Genomic DNA, 23,575 nt, shown 5'->3' with positions numbered 1-23,575 from the left:
AACGAATTTTAATTAATAATATTAACTTTTTGGAAAATAAGATAATTCTTATATATTGTGTTGTTATCTTAAAACATATTTTTCAATTATAAAATTTAAAAATAAACTATAAAACAATTATAATAAATTCAGTGGTTAAAGTCAATGTTATCTTTAATAAATTTTAATTAATTATACTATTATTTGCGAAGTAAATTTTTGGAATCGAGCTCTCACGTTAAAAGTTAGAGCGGTTAATATCTATAATACCCTTAATGAATTTTATATATAATTAATTATATAACCAAAAACGAATTTTTATTAATAATATTAACTTTTTTAAAAATAAGATAAGTCTTATATATTGTGTTGTTATCTTAAAACATATTTTTCAATTATAAAATTTAAAAATAAACTATAAAACAATTATAATAAATTCAGTGGTTAAAGTCAATGTTATCTTTAATAAATTTTAATTAAACATATATATTTAATTAGATTTTTGTCATATATATATATATATGTTTGATTTAATTTTTTTGAAAACATAAATAATAAGTTATTATGATGGTTTTTGAATTAATAAAAAATAAACTAATAAATATTTGTTAAACGATTAAGCCCGCATATGCGGGCAAGACACCTAGTTATTAACTATTTCTAGATTAGTATCAAAAATTCTGATCTAATGTATTGGTATAAAAAGTTATTATAGAATTTGTAAATTAAATAGAATTGGTAAATTAAATAGAATTTGTAAAAAGTTTTCAAGTATATATTTACATAGAATTTTGTATTTTGTTATTTTATCATTTTATAGAATTGTATTGTATTCTGAGTTGATACAACTTAGAACTCAAAACGGAATACTAATTTATAGTTTTTATTATAAGTATAAATGGAGTATCATGCTAATAAGAAGAATATAGAAATAGAGTCTACCACTAATTCTCAGAGACCTAATAGATGAAAAGCACTACGAAGACGCGTTCACATGAAAATTGCATTGAAGTTTTCTTTTTCTTTTCAAAATCACTTTCTATAAACTAAGTTAAGTTTGTCCAGCTAATCTATTACTATTCGGTTATCAATGCCAAACAACAGTGATGGTCTAGAGGAGGAACATGAAAGGTGGACAGAAATGGAGAGTGAGTGGATATCTTTAACAGATGATCTACGAATGGATATTGATAACCACCGTAGACACGCAGCGGATCTGGAGATAGAACTCAGAAAAGAGAAAACGGCTTCGGAGGAGCTAAACGACGCTCTTGGTAGAGCCATGCTTGGACACCTAACATCATACAATGACTTCATTGAGCAGTACACTGAGCTCCAGGAGAAGTATGATGAGTTAGTTAAGAGGCATAACGTGACGTTGGCGGGAATAGTTGATGTGAAGAAAGCAGCGGCTAAAGCTGCAGTGAAAGGTCGTCATGGGAAGAGTTTTGCCAAATCCTTTTCAGCTGAGCTTACTGCTATTAGAGCTGAGAAGGAGAAAGAAAGAGAGTTCTTGAAGAAGGAGAACAAAGGACTTAAGATTCAGCTGAGAGATACCGCTGAAGCTGTTCAAGCTGCTGGAGAGTTACTGATCAGACTCAGAGAAGCTGAGCAATATGTACAATCCTCTGAGGTAACTCTTACTTTCATCAATCTTTTGCTTGTGGGTTGGCTCTCACTATTGAATTTTAATGTTTGGTTTGTTTTGGATTCAAAAAACATATAATTGCAGGAACGTTTCAGCTTACTTGAAGAAGAGAATGCAAAGTTAAAGATGCAGATGGAGAAGTTAAAGGGCAAGCACCAGACAGAAATGAGTACAATGAAGCAATATCTTGCGGAAAGCAAATTGCCAGGGTCTGCATTACAGCCATGGTTCACGGGGAATGAGGAACATTTATCAGAAGACAGAACCGGTTTGGTCAAGGAGAATGAAGAACAAACATATAAAAGGAATAAGGCTATATCATATAAATCAACGGTTTAAATAACAATATATAAAATAAAAGGTAAACAAACATATAAAAGGAAAATAATATAAAATTTCAAATACCGTTCATAGTACTTAACATTTTAAAAATGTAATCTAAATAAAATATCGATTTTATCTTATGCTTAAATTTCAACTAAATTAACTTTGTTACGATTATCAGCTTTTTATTCTACTTTTATTAAATCGATTAGTCACAATCACTTATGCTCACTTTGAACTAGACAACTTCAAAATAAAGTAATATCCTATATAGTCGCTACCCACAATCAAATGGGTCGAAAAAATATCATTCTTTTTGAACATATTTTATTTTTATGTTTTTGAATATATTCTATTTACTAAGACCATAAAATAAATTGTAAATTAATGTAAGAATAAAACATACGAACCCGGCGCTACGCGCCGGAATACCACTAGTTTTAATTATTTAACTAGATTTTGACCCGCGCTTTAAAAGCGCGGGATTTGTTCCTTTTAATTTTTTTTATAAATATTTGTTAGTTATAAGATTAAATAATTTTTATATAACATAATCTAATCTTATTTACAAATTGTGTTGTTTGTACATTCATATGTGTTAGGCCTAAATACATAATATAAGAAGTTGCATATTTATACTCATAGAAATTAGTTTTTAAGAGTTTAATAATATAAATTTTATTATGTAGTAACTTTTACATAATTTATTTGTTATTAAAAAAATTATTATATTTTTTTTTAAAATCCCTAAATCTAATACGCAATCCTTAATCATATAAAAACAGGTATCAATTTGAGATTATGGAATAGCTGACGTGAGTAATCGACCAACATATTAACAGCCATTGGGTAATTTTTTTTTTGTGTGTTATGGTTTGTCAATAAAGCGTTTGGTGAGACCAGTAAAAATAGGGTATTCAGTTTTAGGAAAACACATGCATCATATTTAATCGTAACTTTCTAGATATTGTATTTCAAAATATAGTTAGTATTGTTATTTTCCATATATAGTGGATACTAAAGTATCTTTAAAATATTTGATTAATCATAAAATAAATCTGATTGGTTGTATTTATTGTTGCAGAAATTTATTAAAAATAATAAAAAATGACAGTGGCATTGAAATGTAAATAATTTGAAAAACTAAGGACAAAATCCTAGTAGGGATTTTGCTTTAATAGTATAGATTGATTCCCTCAAACCGGTCAAAAATGACCAATACATAAAGAAACAAGCGGCCGTTTTAAAAGTAGTTACTAAAAACGACTTTGTTCTTTGTGTCAGAAAATAAAACGTTTTGATTTGTAAAGATCGATGACTTGTCCTTCTTTCAGAAAATGGAAGATAACTAGATTTTTGGTCAACCAAGTGTAACCATGAAATGGGCCAATGGTAGTAAAACAAAACAGTGCAGACAATATATCACAACATTAAGTCAATTAAGTATTATCATATACAATAAAAATGTATTATAATTTTCATACTAGATATTGAAACTAATAATGTGGTTATTGGTATGTCAAGTTAAAAAATGGAGATATGGACTTGCTCTTTTGATGTTATTCTTTATATTTTTGGTACGTTGGATGGTAGACATTGAAGTAGTCTGATACTGATACAAGTTGATAGAAAATTCAAGTCTTACGCCTATAAGATGGATTTTGCCACGGTGGAATATGTAAGTTTATACGTATAGAAAAGGTAAATATATATGATTGGCTAGAGATGAGTTATTTGATATGGCACCAGAATGAAAATGAAGTATACAGCTAAAAACCCCGTAAAAATTGGTCAGGCTACCACATGGGATTGGAATATAGAAATGTTTGACCTCATATTTATTGGTTGTTCTAATTGTTAGATCCACATGCATTCAATCAAAATTATTTTTTGACTATGTCATGGCCGTAACGTTGCATTTTGTTGTTTTTCATAATGTTGCGACTTATGATACCAAAACGTCTTTAAATTATAAATGATCGTTAATATTGATAAACATATATGAATTTAAAAATATATAACCTCTTCTAGTGATATAGAATTTGGGTCTTATAGGCCCATTAAATTCGAAACTTGTTTTTACAAGGCATATTAAGTCCTAACAAAAGTATAAAATCAAACTAAATTGGGAGTTTAGCTATTTACTAAAGAGGTTCCCTACGTTATGAAGTAATATGTTAATAATATGCAGAGCATCGTCGGGAAAAGGGAAGTAGATGATTAAGATCATACAAGACTACTAGTGAAAGGCAAGATATAGGACTCATGGGAAAATCAGCCTATTCCTACATCAACAGATTCCAACGGTTCAGTGCATGAACATATGAGTTGTGCGAATACAAACACAAACACTCAATTATTTCATACATGAATTGATAAAATCCGGCTTTTACATACATTGACGAATTTTGCGTTAGTCAATGAAAGCAGAATCTGAACTAGCAGTTAACGTTCGGTTAAATGTCCTTCAAAAATCCGTTTAAAATAATAAACAATTAGTTTAAATTAGTTTAAACATTTGAAGGGGGGGAATTGAACTTGGGTTGTAGCATTGATTCATCCAGATCTCAGCCACTGTGCCAAACCCAACTAATTGTTTTAACTCAGTATGATGTTCTATTTATACCAAAGAATATTTCTGTGTTTTAGAATAAAACTAATGAATATTTCGTTTTCATTATATATTTATTAATAAATTACAAGATATGTGTCCAACATAATAAAAAATATACAATATACAATATTCATATTTTACATTAGAGTATTTCTATAAAATCCTTAGCATTTTTATACACGAAGACATCTCCCCAACAATATGTATATATATTAGAAATTATATAAAAATTGTGAAAAATATATATGCATTTTTAGATAAAAGTTATGCTGATAATATAATAATTTAGTTCATCATTATCAATGATATTCATATATATGGGCATACAGGTCGGATCAAATCACGTTAAATCTGATTTATTTCCACATTTCTAAGTTTCATTCAATTGAAATAAGAAAATTTGTGAAAAGATATTTATACCTTATGTTTTTTCTAAAACATAAAAATATTTATACAATAGGTTATTTTAAAAACACATACACATTTACACATTAGTTATGCATTATATATTAGAAATCATATGCAATTTGTGAAGAAAAAATATTTATACATGAGGTTTTTTTTAAACACATAAATATTCAATAGTACAAAATAAATGAAATATCATAAAAAAATGAAAACAATAAGTCGATGTTGGCACATTGGCTGATATCTGGATGAGTTAATGTATGTAAAAGCCATATTTTTTCAATTCGTGTATGAAATTTGAATTAACTGAGTGTTTGTGTATGAATTCGCACAGCTTGTATATTCATGTATTGATCCGGACCGTTGGCCTCTGTTGATGTAGGAATAGGCCGATTTCCCGGACTCTTGGTATTGGTTAACAAGGAAATTCGAAATAAATTCTAGAACCAAATCATAAAGGAAAGTGAAGCAATAAACTTTAGTTTTTTAAAGCATCTCCAATCCATCCTCAAATTTTGAGGTTTCATATTCACAACCTCAAAACTATCTTTTATTTTATTTTTGGTCCTTATTGTTATTTTTTTATAAATATTAGTAACTTTTGTTAATGTCAAGGACTATAATGCAAACTAGATCTTGATCCGTGCATCTGCAAGGATCTTTACTTTAATTTGTAAGAACATTTTAAATTCATAACTAATTGGTAATTTTTGTATTTTAAAAATTATAGTCCTGTTATATATTATTGTTTGACTATTATTGTATTTGTAATACGAATAAAGGAATACTAATATATTCATATATTAATTTTTTTGTTTCATTTTTTATTTGATATTTTAACCTAAATATTGTATATCTAATTCTATTTCAGTGGTCCATAAAAAAAATTAGAAAGAAGGTTTACTCAATCTATTAGTTCCTTTGTATTGTATTTCTTATATATATTGAAAACACTTTTATAATGGTTAATGGGAAATATATTAGTAAAAATCAAATTTTGAATACATGTATATTTTTGAATCAATTTTGGTTTTCAATTTTGTTTAATGATTTATTTAGACAAAATATGTTTTTAGTTAATTAGATTGGACGAGTTGCACAAAAAAAATTAGATTGAGTCATTTTTCGTATATTTTAAATCTGGTCCAAACAGATAATTTATAAAAATATAATGAACTTCAATTTTTTTTAATAGCATAAGCTCATTATTATTATTATTTTAATATACTGCTATTCATATTTTCAAACAACATTATATTTCTTTTTAATTATGTTATTTTTGTTTCCAAAAATTCCCAAAGATACTTCTATTTTAATAAGATAAAATTTAAATTTTGTATTATGATTATTTTAGAGAAAGATGTTTTTAGGTGATTAGATTGGACCATCCATTTTCGTATATTTTAAAGCTGGCTCATACATATAGTTTTCATTATATAATGAATTTCCAAATTTTTTTATAATATAAGCCCATTACTTTTTTCTTTAATATATTGTTATTCATATTTCCAAACAACACTATATTTTTTTTAACTGCTATCTATATTGCCAAACAAAAGCTAAAAGTATTTCTACTTTAATAAGATAGATAGAAGATATAATATTGAAAAAATATGTTGTTATTTATTTTTTCATGCCACTATTAAATATCATATATGTATCATCATATAATTAATCGTGTTTTTAACTACCATCATATAAGTAATCATATAATTAATAGTATTTTATATGTACCATTATATATATATTATATTTTTAAAACTTAATATGAAATATAAAAATCATAATTTATGTTGGTGTGTGAAATTGCTTTGTATTGTATTTTTTTAAAATATATTTAAAACATTTTTTCTAAAATATATTTAAAACATTTTTATAATGGTTATAAAAAACATTTTAGTAAAATCAGCTTTTGAATATATGTATATTTTTGAATCATTTTTTGATATAACTTAATTTTAAATTAATATTTTGGTTTGAATATGTATATAAATTTTTTTTATGATTATTTTAGACAAAGATATTTTTAGGTAATTAGATAGGACCAGCAATTTTCGTATATTTTAAAGTTGGCTCATATATATAGTTTTCATAATATAATGAATTTCTAATTTTTCTTAATAACATAAACTCATTACTTTTTTTTTCTTTAATATATTGATATCCATATTTCCAAACAACATTATATATTTTTTAGCTGGTATCTATGTTGCCAAACAAAAACTTAAAGTATTTCTATTTTAATAAGATAGATAAATAATTTTTTAACGATTTTTTTTGAAGATTCATGGTTGGAGTAACCAACAATTAAATCCTTATTTTGAAATTTTGCTCTCCTTAAAATGTGCTTTTGGGTTGGAGATGCTCTTGCCGAAAAGAAAAAAAATAGCCGTTGTCCTTGGAGCTTGTGGATATTTCGAATGTGAATCGCTCTATTTTCATCTTGACGACTCTTAATCAGTTAATTGTGTAGGTTGAATCAATAAAAATCCGTCGAGCTCAGAAGTAGAAAATTTTGGTTCGATATAGCCGAGATTAATGGAAAATATTGAATGGAGCTGACCATACAAGAGAATTAAGAACACGAGTGTTCTTTGCCATTGGGACTCCTAGTGAACTCGGACTGAACACGGACCACGTTTGTTGGACATGAAACATCATGTTGGAATCTTCTCCTTGTTTTGTAGTGTCAAAATGCAGTAGAGAACTCACACCTTGTTTCTCAACCTTAAGGTAAAATATAATATGCCCAGTTTCCAGTTTTGGGTCGAGTAAAGTTCAAGAAAAGAGAAAACTTAAAATTCCTCTAAATCAACCAATCGATCTTCGATGAATGCGTGGTGGAGTAAGAATATATCAAAGAGATTTCAGAATATATATCTCGAACAAAGAAACGTATTATTATTATTTTAGAAGATTGTTTGTAGTGCTAGTAGTTTTCCAGTATGTCAATTTTTTTGGGTGAATTTGCCAAATAACCAAGTTTGCAATAGAAATTAAGATAATAATATTGATTTTGACATTATTAACTTAGTAACATTTTGCCTATGATTGGGTCGGTTATACTCTCTCTTTTGATAGGTATCCGGTGAAAGAAAAACAGTGTGGAAGACATCATCAATTATAGTTATGGCTAAAAATGAAACAGAATTATTATAATTTCATCACGTAGTGGAAATCACACCAAACATTTATTTACCACATACTTATTTATTATAGCATGCAATTTATGATAGTGCAACTAAACTTTATTCTAAACCTAGACCTCTAAAACGTGCAATTTATGATAGTGCAATTAACCATGCACATATTAACCATGCACAGTAAAGCGTAAATAAAATTAGAACACTTTTGCAATAAATGATATATTTCATTACTTATTAAAAAGAAGTATTCTATTTCGTATAACAAAATAATATAAGAGATCAACTCTATCCCAACCGCTAAATAATAAATTTTATCCCAACCCCATCTACTTCAAGCCTCTAAATACTAAACCCTAAACACTAGATCCTAAATCTAAATACAAACCCTAAACCCAATACATAATGTGTTTAATATCACTGAAATAGTATATGACTCTAAGTCCCTAACTCATCACACAACTTCTAAATGCTAAACTTAGACCCAATTTTTGAATACTAAACCCTAAACTGCTATCACTAAACCCAAATGATCAACCCGCACCTTCTAAATACTAAACCTTAAATCCTGATCACTAAACCCTAAACCCAAGTATAGAGCTTAAACCCAAATAGAATAAAACAAAGTACATAGTATAGTACATATTGGTGAACAAAATAAAACACTTTTTATTAATCATCAAATGGAACAATACATGATAGGGTCACTAAACCCAAACTTCAACTTCACTTTCTACATACTAAATCGTAAATTCTAATCACTAAACTCTAAATCCAAGTATAAACCTTAAACCCAAATAAAATAGAACAAAATACATAGTATAGTACATGCTGGTGAACAAAATAATACATTATTTATTAATCATCAAATGGAAAGATACATGATAAAAAGGTATAGTTACATACTATTTTGTATTACATAACATGAATAGCACATTCATAATACATATTACAACTCTTAAATACTAAACCCAAAACAAACTTTAAAATACTAAACCCAAATATAAACCATAATTATCATCACTAAATCCAATTATCAAAATCTGAAAATAGTATATAATATTGTGTAGTATTAAACTAAATCCAAACCTAATTTTTGAATAGTATAGGCTCTAACCCAACACACAACTCATAAATGCTAATTCCATATCTAACTTTTGAATACTAAACCCTAAACTGCTATCACTAAACCCAAACCTCAACCCCTACCTTCCAAATACTAAACCCCAAATCTTAATCACTAAACCCTAAACCCATGTATAAATCCTAAACCCAAATAGAATGGAACAAAATATATAGTACAATACATATTGGTGAAAAAAATAACACCTTCTTTATTAATCATCAAATGAAACGATACATGATAAATAAGTATAGTAACAGACTATTTCACATTACATAACATGAATAAAACATTCATAATACATATTGTTTTACATTTCTATTCCATACGCATAAAATAGAATAGATCACAATGTTACAAAAACTGTTCATCTTCTCCGATAAATTCAAGGACATTCACAGCGAGAAAGATATGCGTAACTGGCAACATCCGTGGGAATAGTACATGTAACCGCCTCGTAAACCGAAAAGATTAAGGCGATTGAAGGAAAAGTTGACGAACCTCGCGGCGGTGCCGTTTACGTTGTCGGCGACTCCATAGATTTCAGATGCGCAAAGCTTCCCGTCAGTAGCCAAGCGAGCCGTTGCAGATGGCCATCTCCTAGGCAAAGCTACTCCAGAAATGGTTTTGGTGGTTACAGAACAGATCAAAAATGGAGAAGAAACAACTCAAGTTGTACAAGGTATGCGATTCTCCAAAGGCCACGAAGTATGTGTGTTAAGTAAGAATTATTAATTTAGTTTTTTTTGTTTATAGGTTTTACCGGTTGTGTAAGAGGACATAATAGTATTATTATATAAAAGATGCATGGTATATTGGTGTATTAGGGTATTTAGACATAGAATGAATTATAATTTGTTTGATGGTTATACAGCCTAATTTCTTTTTTTTCAAATTTTTTTTTCAAATTTTTTTCTCAAACTTAAAGAAGTTATATATTTTCTCAAAAGCATGCCATAAATAAATAATATGAAACTAGAACTCTAAAGTTCCACTTAAGTTCATACTTTATTTTCAACTAGAAAAAAAAGTTCATCATACTTTATTTTTCTATTTTGTTTTTTTTTTCCTTACACATTTATTTTTCTATTGTGTTCTGAAACTTAATATTATCAGTTAATTTTCATCATTTTAGATATCATCATGAAAACAAAAACTATTAGCAGAACCAAAAGAGGTTCGTGTTTTTTTTTTTTGTCTAAATGTTAAGATTTATAACCATTTTCTGAGTTTTACAATGTTGTGAGAAGACACAACTTATTACAAAAAGAGACAGGGGGAACAAAGGGGAGGAGAGCAAAAGGAGAGAGTGAAAAAGAGAGAACAAGAGAGCCTCATTAACTATAAGGGGAGATAAACCAAAAGTACAACTCCAAAAGGGAAGGAGAGGAAGCAGACACCGAACAAACAGATAACAATCTGTCCCGCATCGAGCGACCCACCACCTTGAAGAAAGCCTCCTGAATCATCGTCTTGTCTTTGAAGATGCGAGCATTCCTTTAATGACACAGGTTGTAGATAATCACTTGATTCAACAGCTTCAACACAGCTACGGCAAGAGCAGCGTTTGGACCTTGAAGTTGCCGGCAATAATCCACCACTGCTGCACCAGAGGTTGGCGGCGAGGCCAAGTACCTGCCACAACAATGATTCCAAACGGCAGCAGCAAACGAACACTGAAAGAAAAGATGGGAGTGAGATTCATCAGCAGCAGAACATAGAACACAACCTGGTCGAAGCGATAATCCCCAAGAAATCAATCTGTCCCGAGTTGGAAGTCTGTTAAGAAAGACAGTCCAGGTAATGAAAAAACACCGAGGTACTTCCTCTTTGAACAAAACCACTGAATGCCAAGGAACAAGGGGGTTAAGAATTCTGAGTCTCCCCCAAGTAACACTCGATGAGAAAGAAGGTCCAAACCCTCCCGAGCGAATTCTCCACAAGTATTTATCACCACCTCTCGCATAATAAGAAACATCCATTGTTGAAAGTATAACTTGCAATGTCTCCGTGTATTCTGATCGTGCAGGAGGCAAGTTCCAGTGGCCATTGGAGACCACTTGTGAGACAGTGGCATTAAGAGGAATCCTGAGAATCCTAGGCCCTGAGCTTCCGAAGAGACGGTAGAGAGGACCAAGTTCGGTCCAATAGTCGTACCAAAACAGAGCAGTGTGTCCATTGCCAATGTTGCAACGAAGATAGCTCTGAAGCTCCTGCCTCAGCCCGAGCATGCTTCTAACCGACTTGGAAAACCGCTGCGAATCATTCACAAGCCATATACTCCTGCCTCCAAACCTGTTACTTTGTAACCAAGGAACCCATAGTGATCCTGAAGCCGAGAAAAAGAGCCAAACCCTCTTCAGCCTGAAGACCATTTTGAACTCCTCAAGCTTCCTAATACTCAGACCCCCTTCAGCCTTAGGCTTACAGATATCTGACCAAGCAACTCTTGCTCCAGACGCTGATGAAGTGCTATTCTTCCATAGGAAACCCGAAAAGAGAGAATCCACCTTGGCATAGAACCATTTTGGAAGGACGAAAACAGAGCTCCATAAATTTACCATTCTGTAAATGACTGAAGAAATCATCTGGACTTTCCCAGCGAATGACAAAACTTTGACTGGCCAAGAGTGAAGCTTTGCTGTAATCCGGTCAACAAAGGGTTGCAGGGTAGCTGCGGAGATTCTTTTTGGGCTTAACGGCAGTCCTAGATATCTAGCTGGGAACTCACCACACCTGAAACCCGACAGGTCGCTCAAGACAGAGACTTGAATATCTGAGTAACCTCCATAAAAGATCTCTAATTTTGCTTCATTTGTATCAAGACCTGACCAGTCTTTGAACTTACGCATAACAGCCTTTATACCCGAGGTTGAGACTCGAGAGCCATCAGAGAAGACCAAAAGGTCATCAGCAAATAACAAATGGGTGAGTTTAGGAGAGGTACACAACGGGTGCAGCCTAAAATCACCATCGGCTTCAGCTTTATTCAGTAAAAGAGATAGCACTTCCATCAGTATTATGAACAAATAGAGAGAGATTGAGTCTCCTTGCCGGAGTCCCTTTTTACCCTCGAAGAATCCCGCTAGCTCACGATTGATGGCAATAGAGAATCTTGGCGAAGAGATGCACTCAGTAATCCAAGTGATGAACATGGGAGGAAATTGCTGAGCTTCCAACACCTTGATAACAAAGTCCCAACAAACTGTGTCAAAAGCTTTTCGAATGTCTATTTTCAGCATGGCACTCTTGAGACAGGTTGATTTGTTGTAATCCTTAATCAGCTCGGTTGCTAATAGAAATTTTTCGCCTAAGCTCCGACCTTTTAAAAATGCCGCTTAGTTTGGACTCACACACTGCGAGAGAATAGGCTTGAGATGGTTCGCAATGATTTTGGAGATAAGCTTATAGACGATGTTGCAGCAACTAATGGGTCTGTAGTTACCTAATGAACAAGCTTGAGTCTTCTTAGGGATTAACGCTATAGCCGCCGTGTTCATGTCTTTGAGGAGCCGACCATTCCTAAAAAACTCACTGACAGATTTTGTTAAATCCTCTCCCACAGTGTGCCATGATGCACATATAAACTCTACAGAGTACCCATCTGGCCCGAGACTCTTGTTTAACGGCATGGAAAATAGAATTGCCTTTATCTCAGCAGCAGTAACAGGACGGCTCAAGTAGCTTTGCTGTAGATCGGAACAGCGAAAGGGGAGCAGGTTCCTTAGTTCCTCGGTAGTGGTTGAAGAGAAAGGAAGATCCATAGAGCCAAGAATGCCTTGGAAATAATCAGCAGCATGCGCTTTAATATCCTCCACCGCATACAGCAAGTTGTCGTTGCTGTCTTTCAGGAAATGAATGTGGTTCTTCGAGGCATGATGAGCGACTACTCTATGATAAAATGGCGTGTAACGGTCTCCAACATCAGCACATCTCACCCTTGATCTCTGTCTATAATATTTCTCCTCCGCTTTAAGTAAACAGTTCAGCTTGTCACGTTCCAAGTGCTCAGCACGAGCAGTAGACACGTCCGGCGAGGTAAGCAAACGCTTTTGCAGGTCATCGACAATTTCCTTCTGAGCCTTGACCCGTTGGAAAATACCACTAAAGTGTCGTTTGTTGAGTCTGCGCAGCGGTTTCTTTAACATCTTTAGCGATCGAACCAACTTAAACTGAACAGTTCCCGGTATCAGCCCACAGTTCCAAGCTTCACCTACCGTTTCTGCATATTCTGGATGATCTATAACATGATGAAAGAATTTAAATGGTTTAACAACCTGGCGCGTATGAGCCGGCATCCGGAACAGACACAGAGCATGATCAGACTGGGAGGGGTCAAGAAAATCTGCAAAGGAGTCAGGAAAGGACGATGACCAATGCTGGTTGATGAAGGCGTGATCAATCTATGTGGATATAGGATTGTCATCCTGACAGTTCCTCCAAGTAAAGGAGAGTCCTTTAGCTTGAGCTTCGAACAATTGAGCATCTTGTAGACCAAGATTTGCTTCATCCATACCAGAATCGTCGGTGCGTGCAGATAGATGATTTGAATGATGAGAGGACCGCAGCATCTGGTTAAAATCTCCTAAGACACACCAGGGATGATCTGATACTGGAGTAGAAGCCTGTAACTCAGCCAAACTCACCCAGAGACTTGTACGCTCCTCGACCAAGTTGAACCCGTAGACGAAGGTGACAGTTAAAGTGATATTTTCCGACAAAATGGTGACTCCACAAGTGACTGATTGAGCTGTTGCAGTGTAGACATCCAAAGTAACCCTCGGGTCCCAAACAATAACAATACGACCATAATCGTTTTCTTCAAAATTCCCATAATAGTTCCATCCCCTCGGAACAGTTCTCAAAATTCTCTCTTTATTACTCTCCAAAATAGGAGTCTCCAAAAAAGCTCCAAAAAGTGGTCTATGGATATTAATCCAATCTTTGGTCATGGTGTGGCGTCTATCACTATTCAGTCCACGAATATTCCACGCAAAAAAAAAAACACATAACTACTGATTTTAGTGGTGTGTTGTGACCTTGGGGCCACTGTTCATGTTTTTAACCAGGAAAAAAGGTTTGTCTCGATCCTTCGGGGGATGATTTTTAACTCCTAGCTCTACAGCTCGATCACCGACCAACGTCTGAGTATCAGCGACCAACGTCTGTGCATCCATCTCAACCGAAGCCGCAGCAGAGTGATCTGAAGAAATAAGAACCAAATCGTCGGTGGAGGGGATCTGAGCTGATGGAGTCTCTAACTCTGAACTATCCTTTTGGTCGCTCCCCTCTGACGTTAGCTCTAAGGCCGCCAGACTCTCATACCGGTTATAGACAACAACGGGATCAGCTGTCTCAGCCTGTTTTTACGGACATATTTCACCTTCTTCTAAGACGATCACGTCACCGCCCTCACCACCCTGAAGAGAGCCCGGCGAAGGAAGTATTGGATCATCAAGAAAAGACCTGTCAGCTGTACCCTCCATTGCTCCACCATTATCTTCTCCAGTGTTAACAACCACCTCTCCATTTGTAGCATGTAATACTGGAACAACTGTTGAAGAGAAAAAAAGGAAAAAGAAAAACTAACTCTATTTGAATAACGGCTCTTTCTCTCTCTAAAAGTGCGATATTTTAGGAGATAAAGTTTCTCAGCCCTAACTCCGCCGTCGGTGGGCATCACGCTCTCCGGCGAGAACTTTCTGTCTCCCCCCTTCTGTTACCGTGCGGGACTTCTTCATGTTGTGATGCTCGCAAAAAAGAAGAAGCCTCGTCCGTTGCTCGCCCTGTCTTATAAGAACTTTCGTTTATCTCGTCCGCTCCGACTGCGTGGTGGTATGGCAAAGAAGAGGAACAAGTCGATCTCTCTCGCCGATCTAGGCGTAGCTGCAATTGGATCTTGGATCCCTTCGACTACTTCCTCTACGATTGCTGATTCCATGATTTCCAGATCCGCTCTTCTCTGCAGCTGTGGTTATGCGGGTTCTCTGTTACCGTCGAGGGAGGCCTCTCCTTCTACTTCTACTATGTTTCCTCCTCCTCCCCCTTTATCGGAGGTACCTAAGCTCCACTGATGGATCTGGGTCTGCGCAAGGCCCCAACTCTTCAGAACCGGTCGTCTCTCCCGAGAAGAATTATGCCGCTCTGCTTAAGAGCTCTGCTCAACTTCAGAAACTTGGAACGCCGTCGGATCATGTCTCTGGAGCGCCTTTTGTGCTCATTCCTGACGAGAACATCGAAGCTGCTAAATTGGAGTTTAAAGATTTCATCTATGCTCGTTTCCATGGAGATTACCCTTCCATGGGAAAGATTATTGGTGTTGTTAATGCTGTGTGGGCAAGAGTTGGCCCTCGTATCTTTGTCCATAACATTGGACAAGGAATGTATCTTCTCCGAGTCACGAATCCTAACACTCGCGAGGTTCTTCTGTCTAAGACTTGTTGGAATATAGATGGCCTGCCTATGTTTGTTGCGCCCTGGTCTCCTGACTACTCACCAGACGAACCTCCACTCACAAGCGCTATCGTGCCGGTGGAGTTACGCAACGTTCCGTATCTGTTGTTCAATCAGCAAAGCTTGAGTCGTATAGCAACGGCCACTAGGAAACCTGAGTCCCTAGCACCTGAAACTGAGCGCAAAGTGAATTTTGAAGTTGCAAAATTGTTTGTCAAAGTTGATCGTACTGCTCCGCTACCTCACATGATTATTACGGGCTTTTCAAATGGCAGGGAAGTACAGATCGAAGTCTCTTATCCCTGGTTGCCTATCTATCAAATGTGATTCGTGTAAGAGGTTTGGTCACAAAACCGATATATGCACATTTGGAGTTAAGGAAGGTTTTATCAAACAACCGAACCGAGCATGAAGAAGTACGTCGAGGAATCAGCCAGAAGTTGGTCGAAATTATGCCCAGCTCGCTCAAAAAATAAAAGAGGTTCGTGTTGAATAAAATAACAAATATTGGTAAATAAATCATCAATCTCGTAAAAAAATATCAGCTGTATTATTTTTTATAGTCTTAGTTTTTGCTCTGTTGAATTAGGCATTATGCTCGCTCATATAGAGATTTTAGTTACGAAGGAGTTAAACTTCCATCAAACCTCAACCTATGAACTGTCTATTTGAAAACTAATTAAAGTTAAAATATTACTAAACCGAGAATCGGACATCCAAGCTAATATAGTATCATATGCCTTTATTTACTTAAGATCATTACAACCAAATGCGATTATCTACATTGCACTTACTCACACAAGAGGCGACTACTATGTAAAGATACTTTGAAATTATTTATCTATTATATGCGCATGATTGATTTAGATTCGTTGGTAATGCGTGATTTTAAATAGAAATAATAGGGTTGGTGGTTTGTCTTTTTGCAATAAACCTAACAAAATGAAAATGTAACGAAGGAAAAGACACTTTGCATTATGATCAAATGTGACTTTAGAAAGATTCGAAGTTTCTAGTAGAGCTGTGGGGATATAAGTTGTAGCCTGTAAACTTGACCGCGTGGGTCCTAACTACTCTGTATAACGAAAGAAAAGGCGGAGACGTGTTTCGTTTTCGAGTCAATAGTCAACATCCGACGCAGACGCAACACAACAAAGCATTATTATGGATACAATCATGTAAATTTCTGCTCGGTCGATACATTATAATTAATCTAAGAAATCTATCAAATAATTAGTTATGTGACTTCTGTCCGCATAATTGAAGCTTTATAAAATTACTTGCCAATGTATCGAATGTTTGGAATTGTGCTTATTTTAGGATAAATTAATTATTTAATTATAATCCTTCTGTTTAATAAATATTGTCATTTAGATATTTTTTTGTTAAATTTTTTTTTTGCATTTTAGAATTTCAAAATAGCTTATAATTATTTTAAATCTAGTATTAATTGTAAAATATAATGATTTTATAATTAATTTATTAGTTTCAAATATCATTTAATTAAATATACAATTAATTAAAATATATATGCATTTCAATCATCTTTTAATTCTTGTGAAGAAGAAAATATAAATTTAACCTTGCATTCACTCTGTTTTGCGAATAACACATTATAATAGTGTTTTTTAACACTGAATAACACGTTATATCATCACAAAATCTCTAACTCTATCACATATAATAATCAACTATGAATAATATATGCAATATTGATGAACAGTTTCATGGATAAAAATTTCACGATGAAATTTTCTCCAAAACACTTAGATCGATGAACGGTTCTATATATATGATATTTTCCATGGATAGACAGACTCTCTATATAGTAGACGACCACAATGAATGCGGCTCTACCTTTGTTACGCTATGATGTTTCCACTCGGTAGACTGCTTATGTGGGGTATAGGAGTAGGTGGGCAACGTTTAATATTTTAATGTGTTTATTCCTCTTAAAGGTTAATGAATTTGAGATAACTAAAGAGAATCATAGACGTTTAAACTGAAATATTTACTATGCTCCTGTAATGATGCACTAGATTTCCATCCGCACAACCGTGCGGATATATATTTTCACATTTATATATATAGATTTTTTTTTTCATAGTTATTATATATTTTTAATGTTACTCACATATTTAAATGTTTGTATAATTATGCGAAATATAATAGTTTTATAGTTTTCATGCTGTAAATTAAAATCATCACATATATATGGTGCTTATTATATATTTGTCTTATTGAATTTGCGTTTGATTACTAAACTAAATTTTTTAGTGCATGAAACAATATATATGAAAACAATTTTATATTTAATTTATTATAATCATGATCCGTAATTCAATTCGCTTGATTTTTTTAGTAATTTTTTAATGTTTATTAATTTTATATTATAAATGACTGTATATTAAATTTTTTAAGATAAGTTAAATTTTTATACATGTATTATATAGTTTACTAATATTAACCTGTTCTACCAACATATTATATTTTTAGCATAAATATTTTATATTTATGAAAATAAAATATGTTAACTTATCAATTTAAAATAATTTTATCATATTTTGTTCAATATAACATTTTTATTTTAAAATGATAGATATTATTATAAAATTGATAAAGTAGGATATAATTTTATTCTTTTAGTAACATTTCATTACTAATTACAAAATTAGTTGAAAATATTTATATTAAATTTATGACAATTAAGATCTTATCATAATCTTTTCAAGAGATTTGTTAGAATTTTAATTTTAATTTTTTTAAAATTAAAAGATATAAAAGATATTATGATTAAAGTAGTTAAAAATATTATGTATATTAGCATTAGTGATATACATTTAATATAAAATTTAAATGATGGTCCAAATAAAAATATCACTCATCAAAAAATCATGATATTTATTTTATTAGAAAACAAATTTGAAAAAATTAAAATAAAAATAAATATTTATTTCTAACAAAATCTTTAAAAGTTATTAGTAAATGTATTTGTGAAATTAATTAATTTCATTTTATTTAAATTTTCGTTTATAAACCAAAACTATTCAATTTTAATTTTTAATTATATTTTATGATAATTTAAATTAAAACTAACTAATTTTTTAAAGTAAATTTAAAAAGATTCTAAGAAGATTTTAAAAAGATTTTGCTAGAACATTTTAAATATATTCATTTGTATTTCAAATAAAAAGATAAAGATATTAAAAGATAATAATGAACTTATGTAAAATATGATATTTTCTAGGAATGGTTCAAAGTAAAAAAATCACACATGAAAAGAAGTCATGACTTCTGTTTTAATATATAAGATGTACGTGTTTGTATATATTTATACTAGGAGGCTATTTTGCGCCTTGCGCAGTTATAATAATTATTTAAGTATTACTTTTATTTTAATATGATTACCACAGACTTGACTTTTTGTTCTTGCAATTTTTTCCACAACATCCAGTATGATACTCCACCCGAGAACATAAGCCGTCTATGCCGATTGCCGACCTCCAATTTTACGTCCAACATGATAAACCATACAATAAGATAGAGGGAACATTTATTTTGTTTGAAAACCGATTCTACCAAACCCAAACCCCAATAAGATAAAGGGAACATTTATTATGTTTGAAAACCGATTCTACCAAACCCCAACCATAAAATGACACTTGTATATCACGAAATTAACTTTATTTTTGAAATGAATTTTCTTGTACAAAATTATAATTGCAGTATAAGAATATATGCACATGTGCCATGTTCTTGTTTCGACTAAATAATAATATCAAAACAATGAACATCAAAATAGACGCATTGTATTTTAACCGAATCAATCATGAGGGAAACTTTCATCATCGCAACAAATTAAAATAAAATTGATCCACCAGATAAAACTCCACAAAATGTCAAAAATCATGTCCTAAAAAAATATATTATCTCCACACATTTATTTTGTATTTCTTCTTTTGTTAAAGAGCTTGCTATTCTTTTGGCCTTATAACCATTTCTTACCTTGCTTCACACTTAGTCAAATGACCACAACGGTACTATTGCTACAAAAGATAGTGAAATAATTTATTGAAAAAGATTTGGTAAGAACTTAAATGTAAAAATAAATATACAAAAGGTTCTTTCTCATAAATAAATCTACAGTCTAGAGACTAAACCCAACACGCATTATTAGTACATAGGATGATAGGAGGACATTTACACACAATTATAATATAAATATACATTGTTCAAAAAAATAATAATATAAATATACACAACGATCTTTCTCACACATATTCTTTTTCCTCCCATCATCACTAGTCACCACCAAACACGAAAAGGAAGTAACATTCATAAATAGAGAGAGAAAGAAGCATCCCAGTGGCAAAACCATAAATAAAAGATGTCAAAAGATTGCGGCAACCACGGTGGTGGCAAAGAAGCAGCCGTCCGGCGAATCTGCGCCGCCGTTATAGCCTTCATCATAATAGTTCTAATCACCATCTTTCTAGTATGGGTCATACTAAGGCCAACTAAGCCAAGATTCATCCTGCAAGAAGCCACCGTCTTCGCCTTCAACCTCTCGCAACCAAACCTCCTCACCACAAACTTTCAGATCACATTCGCATCTCGTAACCCTAACTCCAAGATCGGTATCTACTACGACCGTCTCCACGTCTACGCTACGTACCGTAACCAGCAGATAACTCTCAGGACAGCAATCCCTCCGACGTATCAAGGCCACAAAGAAGACAACGTCTGGTCTCCGTTTGTTTACGGGACCGCTGTTCCGATCGCACCGTACAACTCCGTCGCTTTGGGAGACGAGCAAGGTCATGGACTCGTTCAGTTGATGATACGCGCCGATGGGCGCGTGAGGTGGAAAGTAGGGACGTTGATCACCGGAAAATATCATATCCATGTTCGGTGTCCGGCTCTCATCAATCTTGGGAACAAAGCTGCTGGTGTTATTGTCGGTGACAACGCCGTTAAGTATACGTTGGTTACTAAATGCAGTGTGAACGTTTAGAACTTTGACGCCGTTAAGTTGCTTCTATCTTCTTTTATTATTATTATTATTATTATTATTATTATTATTATTATTATTATTATTATTATTATTATTATTATTATTATATATAATCAAATCTGTTTCTCTTTACAAAAACAAATATTACCAAACTTCTTCCACCAGCAGGATAATAAGCTTATTGTTGATTACTATAGAACAATTACAAACACGAACGTTGAAATTATTGGCAGATTGGGTCTAGTTCTTTGTGTTTACTTTGTATTTTCCTAATAATTTTACTGCTTCATATTCATCAATAATCTTGTGACCGCATCGAAGACAGTAACTCAGTAGGATTCGCTATTGAGATGAAAAATATCTTTAGCAACAATATCAAACATTTTAACAAAAAATATAGTATATATCTAAACTTTAGTTTCTTCAACTTCTGAAAGGTGATCTAAAGAGGATATATTATTGCCAGGGAGAGTAATGATTCGAATGAAATATAAATTATGAAATTAATATAAATTGCACGGTCCGAATATATGCTCTTAATAGTTTTACTAGCTTAGCACCCGCGCAATTGCGCATGATGAATGTTATATATAAAACTAATTTTTATCTATTATTTATTTGTATTCATTTACGTATTATGTATATAATTAAATTAGAGTAAAGACATAAATCAAAAACAATACATCTTGTTTATTTACGATATTTTTGGGTAAATAAATCAAAATAATCATTTTATTTATTTTATATGGTATATAACTAAATTTCAATGACATAGACATAGATATATAATATATTTTAATATAAATATTTATTATTGAGAATTCATACTTATATGATATCACACAAAATTTCTAATGTGCATTTTATTAGTGCAAATTTCAAAATTAAAATATTAAGGTTTCAATACAAATTTTGAAATTATCATCTTTAAATATTAATATATAATATGAATGTCTAGTAAATGAGACTTCATATTCATACGATTTATGATCATTTGTATTTTGTTATTATCAGAAAAAGTTAAACCATTGACCACGAAATTTTAGTGTGAGACATTTAACGTTTTTAGTAATTTATAGTCATTTTAAAATTCAAAATATAACATATAGGAAAAAAATATTTTTTATTATATAATTAGTGTTGTTGTTTAATATATTTTAATAATATAGAATTAAACATAAAAGAGCTAAGATACAAAAATTATTATCAAAGATTTATTATTCATAATTATTGATTGTCATATATACTTTAATCATATTAGGTAATTCCGCTTTTATTTAAGGAAAGAGCGAGAATAGTTAGTTTAATAAAACATATAATATAAGTTAAGGTGGACCAACCTATTTTTCTAAGAATTCTGAATTTCATTCTCATGGTGACACATGACTACAAAACAATGTCTTAATATTTCTCAATTAATATATAAGGGATATGATAAAGTATTAGAGCATCATTAACCAGTAGTATTTTAAAAAACAGTTTTTTAACTTTTTAATTAAAAATTATGAAACGTTTTCTTATTTTCTCCTAAAAACTCTGCCATAAGAAACTCTGGATAATGATGCTCTTATACTTTTTTTATGGGAACTTGTTTGGAGGCCTGAATGTCAAATAATCGAAATGGCTTCGTGAGGCATAAAAGTAACTAGTCAACCAATTAAATTGGTTTACGTTTACGCATTTGTCGTATGTGACACTTTGACGTGGGTATTTTAGGTGAAAAGTTGAAAACTATTGGATAGTTTAGTACATATCCTCCGGGCCGGCTCAATGAATCTAGAGCAATTTAGGTGTAAAACATAGAAAGATAGCGAAATTAGGAGAATAGGAAAGAGAGGAAACTTGACACGCTTAAGTCAGTAACAAAGATGAAACTAACCCTCTAATTTGGCCACTCAACTTCTGGAGTTTAGGTTTACTAGGATTGTGTCTGACAGGAGAGATTTAGTTTAATTTGGTACTGTTGTTTAAAGATTTGGTTACGATTTTGTAATTTTACATTGGTGTCTGATTAGCTATTGTTTTCTGCAGGCTTCACTTTCTCTACAAAATCTCTGACGCATACTGTGCATCCTAAAACAAATCCAAGAAAAGATTTGCCTCCTATACATACAAAAGATTGTATTACGGAAATACTCAATATTATATCTCTTATATCTTTCTAAAATCTGTGGGCTTATAGACGCAATTGCCCGGTTTCTTCGTTTACAGAAGACGCAGTCGAGAAACATGTAGACTGGAAAAGCTTATGAAACATAGTCGAGAAATGAGATTGAAGCTTTTCCGGGACAAGTATGGAAATGTATAAAAAACAAATATGTTTGTGAATATCGGTTGAATGGTTAACATTTTTTAAATGAAGTCTACTATAAAAGTTGGCCGGTTAATATTAATGGTTGGATGGTAAAGAAGTTTCGAAGCCGTAAACAAAAAATTTAGACTGAAAATGTATACAAAACAAATATGTTTGTGAACATCGGTTGTATGGTTAACATTTTTAAATGAAGTCTATTATAAAAGTTGGCCGATTAATATTAAAGGTTGGATGGTAAAGAAGTTCCGAAGCCGTAAACAAATACATTTAGACTGGAAAGGTATACAAAAAAATATGTTTGTGAATATCGGTTGAATAGTTAACATTTTTAAATGAAGTCTACTCTAAAAATTGGTCGGTTAATATTAATGGTTGGATGGTAAAGAAGTTTCGAAGCCGTAAACAAAAACATTTAGACTGGAAAAAAATATGATAGCCAGCTAATATAATTGAGTTATGTGTACTAAATATCATACATATTCTAATGTACAAGACTAATTGATATAATATTATTTACACGGCTAAATATATGTTCTCAAAGTTGTGTTCCCTGGA

The 23,575-nt window shown here is 32.1% G+C and overlaps 3 protein-coding genes across 3 annotated transcripts; 2 read left to right on the top strand and 1 right to left on the bottom strand.

Annotated features, from left to right (window-relative positions):
- Positions 1–502: 502 nt before the first annotated feature.
- LOC103849250 (kinesin-like protein KIN-12F) lies at positions 503–6,765 on the top strand. The gene is made up of 2 exons (XM_009126059.3): positions 503–1,612; positions 1,712–6,765. Exons 1-2 carry the CDS (start codon positions 1,070–1,072, stop codon positions 1,964–1,966), a joined length of 798 nt encoding a protein of 265 aa, XP_009124307.3. The 5' UTR covers positions 503–1,069; the 3' UTR covers positions 1,967–6,765.
- Positions 6,766–12,577: 5,812 nt separating this feature from the next.
- Positions 12,578–14,191, bottom strand: LOC103863527. Its single transcript, XM_033290362.1, has 2 exons — positions 13,672–14,191; positions 12,578–13,584 (listed from the first exon to the last, which is right to left on the bottom strand). The coding sequence occupies exons 1-2, from the start codon at positions 14,189–14,191 to the stop codon at positions 12,578–12,580; spliced, it is 1,527 nt and encodes a 508-aa protein (XP_033146253.1).
- A 5,761-nt stretch (positions 14,192–19,952) lies between these two features.
- Positions 19,953–23,099, top strand: LOC103863462 (NDR1/HIN1-like protein 12). The gene is made up of 2 exons (XM_009141203.3): positions 19,953–20,718; positions 22,738–23,099. The coding sequence occupies exon 1, from the start codon at positions 20,080–20,082 to the stop codon at positions 20,704–20,706; it is 627 nt and encodes a 208-aa protein (XP_009139451.2). The 5' UTR covers positions 19,953–20,079; the 3' UTR covers positions 20,707–20,718; positions 22,738–23,099.
- The last annotated feature ends 476 nt before the right edge of the window (positions 23,100–23,575 follow it).

Source organism: Brassica rapa, chromosome A04, assembly GCF_000309985.2.
Source record: "Brassica rapa cultivar Chiifu-401-42 chromosome A04, CAAS_Brap_v3.01, whole genome shotgun sequence".
In the NCBI taxonomy this organism is placed as follows: Eukaryota; Viridiplantae; Streptophyta; class Magnoliopsida; order Brassicales; family Brassicaceae; genus Brassica; species Brassica rapa.
The sequence above is the reverse complement of the archived record's forward strand: the minus strand, read 5'-3'. Positions and strand labels throughout refer to the sequence as shown.